Raw genomic sequence first — 17638 nt, 5'->3', positions numbered from 1 at the left:
TTCATAATTTTAGAAAGATTTATTAAACCGTATCAAAAATACAACAGAAGACTGAATAGAGAAAATGTTACAGCGCCGGGAGCAATGGATTATCCCCACCATGTGCTCGCCCACACAATGGAGGTTTCGCCTTTTAACCCTTTAACCCCCTCCCAATGTTCTTTGCTGTCCAGTGGTGGAGATGAGTTCCTCATATCCTGATGGGAGGTCACATGTCGCCACAGTGACAAGCCAACCCTCCCAGCTGTCCCAACCCCGGATGTCTCTTGATAACAACGCGAGGGGGTAAAACATAACTATAAATCTATAAAACTTTTCTTAACCAATATACATGATATTTGTCTGTTAATTGTGAGAGTCAATCATTGCATTACTATCATAAATAGAAACACACTTCACTAACAAAGGATTAACCCTTAAAAGCAATAGCCTGTTGCATATTCATAGATCTCATACATAATGCAAATAGTCTTTTCAAACAAAGGATGTCTTCTGCTTAATTTCTGCCCCCCCCCCCCCCGCCCCCAATCTTGTAAATCAATTCTTTTGGCTCTTTGAAGTCTGGAAAAAGTCTGAATAGTCCTGATAAGGAGGCAATAATTCTTCTCTTGAGATTTTGGTGTCTTGCTGCTATTATCTATATCCAAATAGGATAATGCAAGGAATTTCTTGATTATCTTTTCCATTCCTTGAGCTAGTTACAAAAAAGTATCTTACATCACATAGTTTCTATTTTAATATTATGCTATAGCCTAAAAACTATATTTACCACACTACTTAAAAGAGATTAATACAGCATAACTTTTCAACATAACACACGTAGTATTCATTTTAATATTTGCAAATCATATGCATTTTTCACAATTACACACACTGAAAACTGTGGGAAGTGCACACAGAGACATGAAACTTCCCATTCTTACCATCTTTGCAACCAATTTTAGAATGTAACACATTGAAAAAAAAATACAGGACACTTCACACTTATCAAACTCCATATAAAGAAGTTTTATGCTGAAGATTATGCAGCATTTTATTTTACACCTGTTACCATGTATAGTTTAATAGTGATCTAAAATAAAACAGTCTTAGCTGATGAACACCTGGAGCATTTCCTCCTGCATATAAAACTAAATAAAACAATGATCAAATTCTCTAATACACAATTATCCCTGTGCATTACAATACAAGTGGTGAATTCTAAGAACTCAAAAATGGGACTGAAGATAAAACACTACTGACAGCTCATTCACAAGATTATTTTGCTTCCAACTCTTAATGTGACTGTTGCAATTTAAAAGCAGAATGCTCTGGAAAAAAAACCCAGCATTTTCTAGATCAGAAATAGAAGCACATCGCTGTATTATACCATATATAAAAATATTGTCAGAGAACATACAAAAATGGCATCTATGACAACATGAAGCGGTATGGAAAAAAAACCACCAGAACACAGGATATTGACACTTAACCATAAATGAAGAGTTCCATTGCTTTTTTTTGAAAAACAGAACAGCACATTTCAAGTTACAGACTGTGTAAGGGGCAGTAACTGGGTAGTATTAGAGATAGATATGCTACTCAGCATCAGCTTCATTGACATTCAGCTAACCTCTGCCTTATTTCAAGAAGCTTGAAAATCAACTAAATTACTAATCATATTCTATCTAAGAGAAGAAAAGCATAATGAAAGCAAAGAATCGCAAATTTTCTCAAAAATTAAATAGTACGATGCTGTCACGGTTTGATGCTGGCGCAATGCCAGCACCCCCATGAAAATACCCCTTCCCAAATACACCTTCCTGTCAAACCATGACAGATTTGGAAATTAAAGCATGTGGTTTTTTACGTTTAGTTACAAAGGACTTTTAAATTATTTGCTGAATAGCAGTGTTTAATCTTTAAACACATCTCCCTTGGAACAGGGAAGAACTTTGACAGTTCATGCACTTTTAGAAATAAGAGTTCAAAGAACAGTAGTTTAAGCCAAACTTAAAAACTTCTGTAGACCAGTAGCCTCTGTTCTCAATCAGGATTCTGAGCAGAAGGGAGCGTAATACTGAAACATATACAAGCACGCGCTCTCTTACGCAGTGTTGAAAATATTTTTTTTAAAAAGTTTGTTTTCCCTCCTTGCAGATTTTCAATTTAGGAATAAAGACACAAATTTCTGGCCTTGATTAGAAAAACTGAAAAGCCTATAACAAATCTATTAAAGAGATGTGATTAGGACATCACCATGAAAGACAGGACAAAAAGTAATTGGAAACAAACCACATACTGACCAGCGTCCTTTTAGCCCAAGAAGAAAAAAAAAAAAATCAGCCCTCATCATAATGGTTTTATATTTTAAATGTATTTTTGAAAATGCATCCAAATGGCACTTACAGTAATCAATATATTATGCAAACAGAATGCTTAACATGACACCTCATCTCGGACTAGTAACTGTTAATTATGTTTTTTCTCATTTCTTACATAACTTCAAAGTGACATGAGATTGTATGTGACATGACAGCTTCTTGTATAGTATCATGACTTGTAGATTAAATATTCACCTAAGCCACATATATTAGGTGGGAAAAAACCACATTACTAGGAGGAACCAAGACGTCACAAGCGTAAGGTGTCTGAAGTTACAAGGAAATTGTCTATCTGGCCTGCATATCCTGGCTCAGGTGGAAGTAATTAGATTATAGCACATATTTACCTGTAACTTCACTGCTCTGACAGGTATTTTTATGTTGTACTACCTACATGTGGCATGGATAACTCAGCTATGTTTATCAACTTTAAAAGTTCTGGCTTAAACACTAAGAAGATGACTCAAAATCAGTGTTATTTCAAGACGGCAAAGCATCTAACACATTTCAGTTCCAACACTAAGATTAATCCAGACCGGTGTTTTCCTGAACTGAGGTTAACACTGCTTCTCTGTGATAGTCTGTTTTTTCTTCACTCACTGTTCTGCTTTCACACAGCATTTTTAATTTCCTGGTTTTTGGTTAGACCTTTAACAGTGGTACAGCCAAAGATAAGAATTTGTATCATATTCTATTTTACTTCAGTTGCACAGGAAATGCTCTAACAGTTCTGAAGACTATTTTATCTGTCAAGAATAATTTTACCACTTCCCAACTATTTGAGACTTCATAATTTAAGTATACATTTACAAATACTTCTCTAAAAGTGATACAGCTAGTACAGTAAGCACCTCCATGCATTCCTAATATCATCAAGTAGGGAAAAAAGCACTGTAACTCTATGAAAATGAGGCAGCATTAGCAGAGAATTAGCCTAGTTATGGCAAACATTAAATTTTATTCTCAAGAAAACACTTTTGTTTTTATATTAATGCATTCCAAAGCACAAAGACAGTGCATGTGAACATTTAATCTTTCACAAGTGTATTATGAATATCCATGGCATAGTATATGTCTGAATAGCAATAGAGTTATTAAGAAAATAGACACTATCTATATCCTCTTAGGAACAAGAAGGCACCACGGATTTGAGGTTATGTCCATACATCACCAGATGATTTTATTCTCATTTCTAGCTTTCAAGCTAATATTATTTTCTCATTAACCTATTCAAACCACTCCTATTCTGGTTTTCTCACCACAAACAACACACATTCATAGTAGTATTTCATCATGGAGAGTTCATTCACAGTGTAAGTTGACAGTACAGATTCTTTCTCCACCTGAAAACAAAGCAGCAGTTTTCAAGACAGCTTCTGCACAGGAACTATACAAGAAAATGCTACATTGTTACTGGATTATGAGGCTCATCTATGCACTTCTTATAAAATGAGAAAAGCAAGTAATTTGCAAGATACATAATACTCCTAGAAGTCATTAATATATGCCTTTATATTGAATGAAATTTATGGTGGCTTATCCAAAGCAGTTTGTCCGATTCATAACAATACTGCTTATTGCAAACTACACTATCTTCTTACCTCTATATGGAATCCATATTGCAAGATAACATTTTTTATATCCTCATAGCTTAATTCTATGGAAAGTTCATTTCCCAAGTTTTCGAAATGGTAAAGGAGAGGACCTGAAGTAGAAAGATACAACAGAAATGGCTACCAAAAGGACAAAATATGTGTTAAAAGTCAAAAGTATACACTGCTAGCGCAACAAACACTTATATCCAGATTCACATACTCAAAAATATGGAAGGTTCCCTGCCAGGGAGGGCTGAAACTAGATCATATTTAAGATCCCTTCCAAGCCAAACCATTCTATGATTCTATAAATACTGACAAAAGAACATATTGCTGTTACTTGAATATGATTCTTATAATGAATTTCAGAATCAATGAAAAATAAAAACTAATTACTTTAGCTCTTATTCAACAATTTGCAACATTTCCTACCAGATTTTGTTTTCTGTATCTTAAAATTTCTTCAGTCAAGCATCACTGCTGTCTCTATTGCTCAGAACATTTAAGTCTGCCTAGGGCTCTGCTAGCACTCTTACTGGCTGCAACAGAGTGACAGATTGACCAGTAACTGACCAGTTTTTACTGTGCATAATGTTTAATGCCTGTGTCATGTTTAACATTCTTTCACCATGGAAGACTCCAATCAAATCATATTCCCAAAACTTCTGCTTCAAGGCAGAGTACCAATTAGACATTGGAAAAAAAACCCAAAAGAGCATGGATGTATTTTAAAGTTCTATTTTCTTAGAAAAATAGCAAAGAACAACACAGAATACTACATTTGTCAAAAAACAAATGTTTGATGCATGAATGCAAAAACTGCCACAGGCAAGATTTACTTGCCTATTTAAAAATCACAGTGTTGACTTGATTGTAACTAACAAACATTTAAACATGTTTTGAAAACTTGAGGTAATTTCCAAGCCCTATATTTTTCTATCTATACAGTTTGCTGCATAGACACAATTATTTACACATACTTCTTAAATATACTTTCAAAAATAAGTCAAAAAGAGCAGCTGGTCACACTTGCCTACATTTATCCATATTCCTCCAGGCTTTAGTATTTTCCATATAGTATCAATATAATCAATAACATTATGTGCTGTATCTATGAAAAAGCAAGTAGCTACACAGTCCCACGTATCTGCATGGAAAGAGCAAATTATACAGAGATTAGTTTCAGTGATTTTAACCCTGTAAAAGTTCATCATTTAACCCTGATATTTGTTGATACTCTCAGAATCACCCTCAACTAACAGCAGCTAAAGGATCTTTATTTTGTTTTGCAAGTAAAGTATTTTGGTTTACATTAAAAACTGTTAAATTTGGCTTCATTTGGCCTGTATTCATGTGTGCATATGTACACATACACACACTACAATATTACTACTTATTCACTTAACAAAACTGTTCATACATTATATAAAATTATATATATATAATAAAATGCAAATTTTGTAACACATTATATACAAATGAAGCCCCAAGTGTGCTATTACTCACCTGTGCTATAAATTTCATTATGACAACTGTTAAAAATACAACTGCAAAAAACCCCAATCATTTAGTATCTAGAACAATACAAGTCTGCACACTAAAGTGTAATTTCAGAAGTCACTTAGCTTTAAAACATTTTACTCAGTATTTTAATATCTCCCCAGCTGTTTTTAACTACTTAATTCAACATGCAGGAATTTTCAAAGTCTACCTTCTAAAGCATGAGTCTCCCTATTTTTCTCTGAACAGGTATTATTGAAATAGCAAAAGTTTTAAGTTCTGTAAATAAAAAATATTAGAGGTCTTAATTTATGCCAATCTTGCATGTTCTACTGTTAAATACAGAATCTTCAGAAAATTAAGCAGCTGCAAGGAAGGCTCCTGCAAGATCTGTTAGACAAGGAGGTGTCCACATTTTCTATAACTAGGAAGAAAAGCTGATTTGTAGTAAGAAATAGATCTATTGATAGAAATATTCTGAATACGAGAATCTTGCTACAGCTAGTTCTGTATACTTAATACTGGTACATACACTTCCATTCTCTTTATAATCTGTCCCAAACACTCTAGAAGACTGTAAAGTCAGATGGATAGCCTAGAAGTTTGCATTTACTCACTGCACTCAGAATAAATTTCCTGAAAATCCCCTGCTGTCATAGAGAAGTTTGAACCAGAAGGAAGACTGTGAGGATCAACATCTGGGAAATAAATTGGTCGTATCTGATCAGCAGATCTTCTGTTATTACTAAATTGATGAATCCAGGGATAAAGCTTACATGAATTAATTCGAGAGCATCTGCAAAATATGGAAACCAGCAGAATTTATTTCAACTAATTGCTTATCTAGAATCTAGAAATATAAGAGTCAAATTCTTGTAACAGCTCCACATTTGCCAGAAAATTTAATCTAGTTCACAACATTTTGGACCGCCCATGACAGTGAAGTGATCAAAAAACTAATTTTAATCTGATAAAATCACTACTACAAAGAAATTGCCTTTTCCAGTTTTAGAATTTTCTTTTAGGACTTCTTGTAATTTTCTCCAACTTATTTCTCTGCCGAGAAGAAAACACATACGTTTATTTTGTAAGACTAATAAAATTTATAATTTGCTATATTCCATAAAGCTGAGACTTGCTGGATCATCTCTCTTCCTATTAAAAAAAAAAACAAAAAAAACCAAAAAAAAAAAAACAAAAAAAAAAAAAAAAAAAAAAAAAAAAAAAACAAAAAAAACCCCACACACACACAAAAAAAACCAACCAAAACCAACAAACAAACTAACAAAAAGTAACAATAGTTCCATGATTTTTTTTTAGAAATGTTTGTTACCATTCTAGACTTTTCTGAACCATAATCATAGGAAGTTTTGAAGCATAAATAAACAAAAGCATTTTTCAGATGCTAACTGAAAAGATGCTTTAAGAATTAAAATATAATAAGCACCATTTTGCAAAGCACAATAATAATAATTTTAAGTTTGTAACCTGGATCTTTGCAATCATGCTAAGTAAAGATGTCTTTGTAAATCAAGTTTCTGGATTCATGTGACTAACTAAATCAACTCACATTTTAAAAAGTTAGAAAACTCATCATTTAACTATAACACGAAGCTTTTCCCACCATCCTATAAAATTAGTCTGTAACTAAAAAATGAAAAAACATTTTCTTTCAAGGACAACAGAGGACATATCTGTCCCACAAAATACATATCATCAAGCATTTCATGAACTGCAAGTGATCTGGGTTACAGAAAGTGCGTTCTTTTGGCTGGTGATTAGAATATATTTGTGATAAAGAGTTTGAAATAATATCTTTTACCATCTCCATGTCATATCTCTATTTCATTTTATCAATTAATAACTAAAACTTAAGCTGCAGTCTACAGTGTTCAATGACTTTTTTCATGTATAAACAAATACCAGACATATGCAGTTGGTTAAAAAAAGCAAACCCAAAACAAAACAACAAAAAAAGCCCACTAACCACTTCAAGAGGAATTAAAAAAAAAAGATTTGAAAGGAGTGCATTGTTCAAATAGACTTGGAAACAGTTCCAATTTAATAGAAAACAGCAATCTCTTTCATATACAAGCTTGAAAACCTGTTTCCAGTTTCAACAATTTTTACTTCAAAACCAAGTAGTCCAGTCCTTGGTAATTCCATTCTTACAACAAAAGATGTGTAATACACATTCTACTATAAACATCTAACATATTTAAGTGTGACACACTTCAGTACTTTCCATAGGGAAATGTTCACTCTTCAACATTTAGCTTAAAATACAGTTTTGGAAAAAATGGGTAGGTCAAATCTCGCTTCTCACCACTGGTATACACATAAAAATGTAACTTAACTGTTTTCATCCTAAGGCATTAATGGACATGCAACAAACACAACCAATAGTCTCCTCCAAGTGTCAAGATTTATCTAAAATTATATTCTTTCCAGAAAGTAAAGAATGTACACCATGTAAGAACCTTAGGCACACAAGGGAAAGCAGAATATCCCATACAAGGACTGAAGCAGCCTTGGAGCCACTGCAGGTTAACTAGTCCAGGGTCATTTTATTCTCAAATTAGAGTTTCCTCAACAGAATAACAAACTCGAAATAATTTCAGATATTTACAGTGACCACAGTTACACTATGATACACACTCTACATACCATACCATGCAACTTTATCCACTGTAACAAAAGTTCATGATTTCAGAGATATGGAAGTTTTTTTAAAAATGTGTGAAAATCAGCAAATACCACTTCGCACACAGAAACATTAAGCCAGTGTACTACATCTAGGAGCCTAATGTAGCAATGCTTGGCATTCAAAACAGTACTTTGTCTTCCTAAATATAAACCACTGTCAGAGAAAGAAGGTAAAGCTGTAAGCTGTAAAACTGTAAGCACAGATGAGCAAAATCCTCATGCTTTTATCAACTAAAAATAAGTACAAATTAAATTGAGACAGTTAAAAACTAATTGCCAAATTCTTTTTTTTTCTGACCACTCTTCTTTAGGTATTATCTTCAGCTTATATTGATCATGGCTGTTTCTTCCAGTTTCAGAAAAATAAATGTGCATTTCAGAAGGCTAACTGTGAACAGCTACTTCAGACTAAACTGAAAGAATCTTCAAGTCCCTAATTTATAACAGAAGGTTACATCAAGTCCACAATTAGATATGGCAGAAAGGGATGCTTGGACTTCAACTAAATTGACTGCTGCTCAGTCATGCTAGCAGCATTCTCTTCCATGCTAACAATGTAACTGATAACTTGTTCAGCAAAGATAAAGACTACAGCAGTTGCACAACACTCAATTTTCCTGTCCAAAATCTTATATTGTTAGCAAGTTTAATGCATATACACCTCTTTGCTAAATATCCTACATGAACAGGAAACACTACATGAGCATTAAATGCTAAAATTACTACCATTAGTAAAGCATGAATCTTTAGGATAATTTCACATATAGGCAAAGACTCTTTATTTAAAGAATTATTTATTTAAGGAAGTATTTAAGGAAGTATGTCATCAGAGGGTAGGGGTGAAGTTACCTAACCTCTGCAACAGCTGATCAGCGCACCAAAAGATGGGAAATTAATGCTTCTATGCTGCTTTGAAGTTCCCAAATATGAGAGGAATGTTGTTTCCTTTTAGCAGCTAAAAGGCATTAGTCAGATCAATCATAATATACAATTTCATCACCAAATGAGTCACTTGAGAATAATGCAGGAAAAAAAGAACAAATGAGCCTCCAGTAAACATCTATTATCATCACACGGAGCACTATTTCTATATGCAGACACTCAGCAGGCACCATGCAGTGTCTTCCCCTTGTTGTTTTGGAACAGAAGCTGTGTGAGATGCACAGCATCACAGTGTGCTGTGGATAATCAGTCTATAAAACAGTCTCCAAAACGATATGGTAATACAGAAAAAAGGCCAATTGTTTAGGTATTTTCAGCAGAGGTGTATAATTTCAGACTGATGAATGAACTATCAAATTCTGCCTTTATGAACTTGGACTAATCACCCCCTGCTCCCCGCAGTAAAACACCCTCCCGACCTCTTTCAATACTTGCCCACCTACAGCTTTCCCACTCTGTTTCTTAAAAGAACAGTTGCATGTGCTGCCTTTTTTCTTCCCTAACAAAGTAATTTAGAAAACAGTAATTCCAATGCAAGTGGCAGAATATCAAATGTAGAAATGTCATTTTAAGTAAAACCTGTAACATGAAATTTACTACATTTAAATTTATTATCTGAGCAGAATTGTGGAACTATTAGCCTCTTGCTCAGCATGCTTCAATTATTGTTTTCCTTGTCAAAACAGTGCCTAAAATTTTAGTATGGAACGTGATATTTTTTTTTAAACAGGTATCCTCTGTTAATAATCACCACTACTAAATAACATGGACGGATTTACTAGCCCATATTCAGTAATAGTAAGACAGTTGTCAATTTTACAGAAACAGATGTGAAATAAATCATAAAACCTAATCACAATTTTGCAGAAAATCTGTTGTACAATTCAGAGATTTTAAATCTCACAACTTGAAAGCCATGCTTCCTGTAATTTTAATGACTCAGATACAATACTTCCTTCCCCATTTATCCCTAAGACTTTTTTTTCCTTAAAGCATTCTAAAAAGTGAGTATGTGTGCCTTGTAGTAAAACTTATGAATCTATTCTTTTGAGACGTATATATTCAGATTTCTCTCATTTATAATTTTGCCTCTCTAGGTTTTATTCAGCAAGTAAAACATAAGCTATATACCTGTTGAGTACAAAGTTAGAAGAAAAGAGCATAAAGAGGCTCCATTCATTTCCTTGGCAAGCATAACCGAGCATAGCTATTTCCCACGCCAATCTACCTAGCCCAGCACCAGGTACCAGGATATTAACTTTGGAGAAATCCCTGCAACAGAACAAAAATAATAGTTAAGTCTTTATCTGATACCCCTTAACACAACTTAAGAGGTCCAGCCAAACATTTTTCCCACCATATACTTAGATACTGTATTATGTTTCCTGTATGACTTCACTTTTAAATGAAGCTGAACCTACTCTGATCAGGTTGGTTAATTGTACAGTCAAAATAATTCACAGAAATTACTCAAAGGAACATATACAACCCTCATTCAGAATACAGAGCATAAATGCTATACACAATTTGTTTTCCTTAAAAGTTCTACAGTTATCCAGCCAAAAATTTCTCAAGTGAATTGAAGAATATTATCATATAGCACAATATATTTTTCTTTAAGCCCCACTGATAATCAGAAAGCATTCCAGACATATTTTTTTATCTTGCAAGAAAAGAAAAAACCAAATCCCAAGTATTTTAACATGAGAAATGAAAACATATAATCTCCACAATCTGATGAATAATTCAGAATGTATGCAAGTACATGAAGGAGGCCAGAACCACCAGTTCCAAAGGATAAAAGGTACCAAACCACAAAGCCTTTGACTACTTAAAAATTCAGAATGCCAAAAAGGGTTAAAAAGAGTAAGGATGCCACACAAGCATGAAGATGAATAAAGGAGATACACAGATCCTAAAAGCTGTAAATTTCTGAACACTATTACCCAAAACCAAAAGGAAGTATTATTCTTTTCTAAAGACCACACAATCTAACAAAGTAGTTTTAACAGTGCCTTTTGAGTTTTGATTTCATCATCTAGTTAGTGAAGTCTCCAAAATGGAAAATCATCCCATTCATTTCCATTCCATTATACATCCAAGCTCTTCTTCTGACTTAACAAGCTGGAAATCAAGACTGTGTTATTACTTAAGAACACTCCTGTGAAGAAATGGTTCTCATTACCTCTCTTCTACAGGGGAAACCAGAAGCTAGCACAAAGTCCTTCTGAAAAAAAATACTTCAGGAGAAAACTACATGCTCAATATGAAATTTTTGAAAATAGGGAACCATGAGAAGGAAGAAGAAAATGTGTCTCCTGGTAGAAGCCAGAAAAGCTTCTATCTTAGAGCTTTTCTTATTTATAAGAAAAGTACAAATGGTACACCATTATTCCAAATAGATTTTCTAACCTAATGTATTTCTCAATTTCCTTACAATTTCACTTTATTTATAAAATACTTAGACTAGCCCTACACAGATTTTTAGCACCACCATGTGGACACTTCTGTGATAAATGGGATGATAAGCCATAAACCACTATCAAGATTACAACACACTGATTAGAAGTCTTTTCTTAAAGCAACCTGGTAGCTAAAATATATGCAGGTATATTCACATTTTGAAATCTGCACCTTTATGAACCCTGAAATAAGAAAAAACCTCTAACAGTCCAATGAGTTGATTTTAAATTGCCTGTAGTTGTCTTTATCTTTTCATTCACAATATATAAAGTTTTTGTACTTCTAAACAAACTTTCCCAATTCACAATTAGAAAATAGTCTTCTCTTCTCTTTTTCTAGTGCAGACTTAACTGCGCTTTCATTTGCACTTTTATTTAGGGATTAAAGTCTGGAAATTTGTTAGCAATTTAATTTCTATCACGACTCTTCAGATCAGTTGCTGGAGAATGCTCCTACACCAACTTCATTTCAGCAACAGAGCACATCTAATAAAATACAATATAAACAAATCTCAGTCCACTAACATTGACACTAACTTTCCAAGAGCATATTTTTGGATTTACAGACTGAGAAATTATGTATGCGGCAAACTTACTCTTGATAGCATCCCCTTATTAGAAAAAAAATTGTCACACTTTTTTCAAGACTTGAACTGTTTGTGACAAACTGTTAATGAATTGTGTTGAATTTTGAATCCTTATAATATCTAAAAATCTTTAATTGCACAGAAACTGCTTCTTTAATGGCTATTGTCCTTTAAGAAGCTAGAAAACAGCTTTTCTCTGGTGGTAATCTGATTACAGCAGTTACAAAGTTAACTAAAAAAAACAAACCAACAACTGTGGTAACATAATAACCCAAAGTGATCCACGAGGAAAACTACCCTGGAACCAATCAGCAAGGACAGGATTTCCATGACATTCATCTAGCAGCAGTTAGGAACATGAATGAGCATCCAACAAGTACCCACTGAACACCTGTGGGCAGCATCAACCTATTAACCTGACAGGTGTGGGGAAAGGTGCTGGCCAAGCAGCAGAGAAGAGGGCTGCACAGTACTATTCAGCTCAATTACTGAAACTGCAGAAGCCTCTTTAAAAAGACAATGGAGAAATATCAGAAACAAATCTTTCATGCCCTTTTCACACTGCATGTTTCAGTGTGATGTATTTTCAGCTTTTAGAAGACTACTGATATTAATGAAGATTTAAACTTTTTTAAAGGTGTCCTTTTTAAAAGGGGGAAATTAAACATGATAAAAATGGAGGCTTAATTCATGCCTATTGTGTTGTAAAAAAAAAGTAATGGTGCTGAAGGGGTAAACATGCTTAGCAAAATAAAAATGAGAGTGTCTGATCAAACACAATCCTCATTTTCATAAACTAAACAGAGCAGTTCAATTTATCAAATGAAGTAATAAATACATATCTCACACTGTGATGGGCTTCTGATCAGTGGAAATACACATAGGAACATACTGTGGGACTCCTTGCCTAGTATTTATGAGGTCTGTAAATTTAGATCATAAACAGATCTAAATTCATAATTCTCAGTACCCCATATTTTGTTATTTTACTTCAATCATATTGTTACTGTTTTGTTTTTTTTTTAAGACAAATGCTAAACAGCACAATCATTTTAAGAGCAATTCTCTGAACTTGGCAGCTGAGTTTTATATACTTTCATTTAAAGACCTGCAAAGCACCTGAGTGATGCAATAACACTGACAACCTATTTGCTCTTAAATTCAATGTTTAAAGCAAAGTTTAGGCTAAGTACAAAGACCTGCAAGGACAAATGCATTTCATATAAAGTCAAATAAAATTCAAATAAAGCAGAAATTTCAACTCCACTCTAAATGTGACTGAGCACACTCAAAAAGTACAGTCAAGCTCAGGCTCAGAACTAATAAGCTGTTTTTCATATTAAAAGGAAACTAAGCTCTGGTAATTTCTTTTGGGTTTCTCTGTCAGCATCTTGTAAAATACTGGATAGCTGGACAGCATGACACAGATGAATTTCAAGTTATACCTCATTCTAGAGGCCTAGTTTATGAGAAAACTGGAAAAAATACCCAAGTATATTGGTTTTGGCCATGGAATGATAATTAACAAAAAAGTTAATTATTTCACAGATTTCTTCTGGACAAGAAGCTGATGATCATTAGGTGAAACATAGTTTCACCTAAGCAGGAAAAGCAACATTAGAAGTGAAAGGAAACCAAGATGACTGAAAGAAAGGGGAAGCAAAAAAATAATTATGAGTATGCTTATTTAGATTTTCAACTTAATACTTCCCTATAGAAACACTTCAATAAATACACAGATAAAGAAATAAAAATGTACCTATGTTTTACTATTTTCTCCTACAGCAAGTAGGTTCATTCTAATCCAAGACACTGAAATAGTACGGAGCTCCTGTGAGCTGAAACTCAAATTCCAACATGAAGAATGCAAGAAATCTATCAGTTGTTCAGGAAGACCTGATCTCATGGGGTTTACTTGAAACTGCTTTGTTGACTCTGCTAAGAGAGTCTGTGTTAAGGTGCTAAGCAGAAAGAGGCAGGAACAGCTTCTGCCATTTAATTTACTTTTAGATGACAGCCTAATCAGAAGACTAGACTGAAACACATCATAAGTAGCACCTACTACATAACTATTCTGATTTACAGCTGCTTTCAACCATTGCTTGCACTACTTCTACTTCCCAAAAGCAAGCACATACAACACTTCACTGCTTTTCCTATTTACATACCAACTGAACCCATTTGTGTCAATCTTGCAAACTGCAATGCTATAAAGTGCGCAAGCACAGAGTGAAACATACTTCAGAAGTTTCAAAAATTTAAACTCCATTTTCACATGTTTCCAATGCATTGAATTAATAACATCAACAAATTATGTTACCTAGAAACTGAAGGTACCATTCCACTGAGTATTACAAATTTGATGAGTACTGCAATTCCTTTTACAAAGTAAAAGTCAACCGGCACTGCCAGTTTCAAATTAAAAACATTTATCATTTTCAACACAAAATACATTTAGAAAATATTTTTTTTCACCCAGTGCAGTTTTTCTCTTGCATTTTCATTTCATTCTTTCAGGAGACTTTAGTGCTCTGTGCTACAAAAGGAAACTCTAAAGCAATACAAAGCTGCATTCTGAGGTTCATTTACAGGCTGCTTTCTTTCACACATTAGAGTCCATAGTCAGTCCTCTCCCACTATAAACAACAGACAGAATAACTCACTGTGGTCAGTTCAGACCCTCTGAATCCCTTCAAACTGAAAAAACTTTTCCACTCCAAGATCACTGAATCACAGAATATGCCGAGCTAGAATAGATTTGTCAGGGTAAGAAAATCCAGCTCCTGGCCCTATGCAGGACACTCCAAGAGTCACACCATGTGCCTAAAAATATTGTCCAAACATTTCCAGAAATCAGACAGGCTTGGCGCTGTGACCACCTCCCCAAAGAGCCTGCTCCAGTGCTCAACCACCAGAGGGTATTTTTTTCCTGGTATCTGACCTAAACCTCCCCTGACTCAGCTGCATGCCATTCCCTCAGGTTCTGTCACTGGAGAGTGAAGAGTGTATAAAATTTGTCTAAAAACCCCAGATTTACCAGCTAGCCAACCCTACCAGGGAAGTTATTTCTTGCACAAGGGTGAAATGGCACTGCCAGTTAAGCTTCATAGTACATGACTCTGCTTCTTACCTCAAAAAGGAAAGTACACCTAACCAGAAGAGCCTTCCGTCACCAGGAAAAATGAGTGAGCTGACAGCAGTAGCTAACAATATGTGAACAGAGAAAAGGTTTTACCTAAGTGCTACAACAGGTCCACAATGATAACTTAAGTAATATACATCTTAGAAATTTAAAAAATGCTGTTTGATTAACTCAATCTTGTAGTAGAGATGTTTGATCCATACAGCAATGTATTGAGATTTCAGCAGAGACAAAATAAAACTCAGATAGTATTTCAGAGCTACCACAAAAGGGAGCAATGCTCTGCCACATCAGTTTTGTCTGACAACAACCACTAGAATTCCCTATAAAGAAGCACAAAGCTGTCAACTTTAGATTCACCCTATCTGTTACCACATGTTACTTCCTAATATCAATTGAAGGTTTTGAAATAGAGTTCATTAATGACAAATGTAAGTCAAGATTTTCCAGCCTCAGTCATGAATCTCTTAAGATTTGACGTAAGCTACTTCTCCTATAACCAAAATCCATAAACAGCTAGCAGACAAAAGCTGAATTGCTACTTTGGAGATTAGAATGACTTCTTGCAAAACTAACCAAGAGTTTTCCTACAGATCTACACATCAGAGGTACACCTGCAGTATTTAATTCATTTTTTATCTTTTGTGAGGCACCATTAGCACTAGAAAAATTGCAGAAAATTCACTTGCAGATAAAACATTTTTAAAGGTGTATGTATCTTTAGGTAAGTCAGTTCAAGGCAAAACAGAAACCATCTACACTCCGTATTCTCCCACCACAAACAGTCTTTACTACCGAAACTAAACAATGGCTAGTGGAAGAGACTTTTTAAATTCACACGAGCATTATTAACAGCTGCTGAGAGAGAAAAAACACCACAATAATAACCTGCTATATCAAACCTACCTGTTAACTTTATGATTAAAAATTCTCACATTTTCCCAGTTTTTAAACTGTAAAAAACAGTTTAAACTAAAATGTACTTTAAGATGACTGGATTGATTGACAGTACCAATAAACATGGACTTCTTACAGGACTATAATCTTCTGAGACTTTACTAGTATCCTTCTACCTAAATTAACTAGAACCCCTGCATCTATGACTATTTTGGCACTGTTAACAAGCCAATACTTACAAAATAGCCCTCACATGTGCAACAAAGCTTTAAGAATTTTCTTAGAACAGCTGTCTGAAACCAAGGTTAGAATTTACTATTGTCAGAGTTAATTCTTGCAATTAAGTGCAACTGCACTAGAGGTTAAGTCTTCTTCCTTCTTTCCATAATGAAGAGTAAAAGCCTTAGTTCCTGCTGTCAGAGTCCTTCCTTTCAACTGCAGCAGATACACTCCGAGAATCTGCTAACCTGCAAACTTTACCTCACTAAGCACAACTGAGTTAACTTGCTGAAGTCTCTTACTTTTAAGATTTATATATATTGTTACACCCAGCTGCAAAATAACAACAAAAATTATTACAGGTTTACCTGGTATTACTTTGTGAAGTTTATGATTTTACTCTTTTCCAGCATCTTGTATTAGAAATAAAAAATTTCTTGATTAAAAAATAAATTCCACTAAATTCATAAAAAATATTCTACTTTTGAAACAAAGCTTTTCATTACTCCATAAATTCTGTTTTAGATTTGTACAACAATGTAAGTCCAAATAAATAAAAGCTTTAAGACACTATTACCATTTTTCTTTTGGAAAGTTCTTTATAATTTCACTAATAATTGGCTGGTAGCAGGAATCCCTCTCAGACTTTCCCTCTTCACTCCAGTCTCTCACAAATTGTTTCAATGTGGACTTTAATTTATCCATGTCAAATGTTGAAGCTGGTGTAATCTTCCCACTTCCCTGAATAAAGGAGAGGAAAAAAAAATTAGTGGAAAACATACCAAATATCTGGAGTACTGGAGAGGGGGAGGGGGGGGAAGAAAGCAAATTATGAAGAGAAAAAACGCCATGCTGCAAGAACTGCTGGGATTATCAGCTTTGTCACTCCTGAGACCTAAGCTTGAATCCACCTTAACATCCTACACAAACTGAGTTTGCTGGCCTCTCTTTGGCATTCAAAAGTCCAGTTTCCATATCAAACAAACAATACACAGCAAAGCACAAATGGTAGTCCCTACTTAGGAATGGATCAGGGCTTAGCCAGTGATAATATATATCTGCATACCCTGAAAAAAAGGATCCCTTTGGATACTGGTAAGGCAAAACTGAGAAGCTTACATTAGAGCTGCCCCTTACTGTATCTTGCCTGTATCCAGGGAGGACTTCAGTTTCCATCTCTGTCAGTCCTTTAAGTCTTGGTGTCATTTTTTTTGATAGAAAGTAG

General features: G+C 34.4%; 1 protein-coding gene across 1 annotated transcript in view; it reads right to left on the bottom strand.

Annotated features, from left to right (window-relative positions):
* Positions 1 to 4: 4 nt before the first annotated feature.
* CARNMT1 (carnosine N-methyltransferase 1) overlaps positions 5 to 17638 on the bottom strand; it is a 21139-nt gene continuing 3505 nt past the window's right edge. Inside the window, exons 3-8 of the mRNA XM_054003675.1 lie at positions 16991 to 17154; positions 10238 to 10378; positions 6076 to 6254; positions 4992 to 5105; positions 3965 to 4068; positions 5 to 3706 (exon numbers count right to left, since the gene is read on the bottom strand). Of these exons, the coding sequence (XP_053859650.1) occupies positions 3605 to 3706; positions 3965 to 4068; positions 4992 to 5105; positions 6076 to 6254; positions 10238 to 10378; positions 16991 to 17154 (804 nt within the window). The 3' untranslated portion in view covers positions 5 to 3604. The remainder of the gene's footprint in view (positions 3707 to 3964; positions 4069 to 4991; positions 5106 to 6075; positions 6255 to 10237; positions 10379 to 16990; positions 17155 to 17638) is intronic.

The sequence above is a fragment of the Vidua macroura genome, chromosome Z (assembly GCF_024509145.1).
Source record: "Vidua macroura isolate BioBank_ID:100142 chromosome Z, ASM2450914v1, whole genome shotgun sequence".
Taxonomy (NCBI): Eukaryota; Metazoa; Chordata; class Aves; order Passeriformes; family Viduidae; genus Vidua; species Vidua macroura.
The sequence above is the reverse complement of the archived record's forward strand: the minus strand, read 5'-3'. Positions and strand labels throughout refer to the sequence as shown.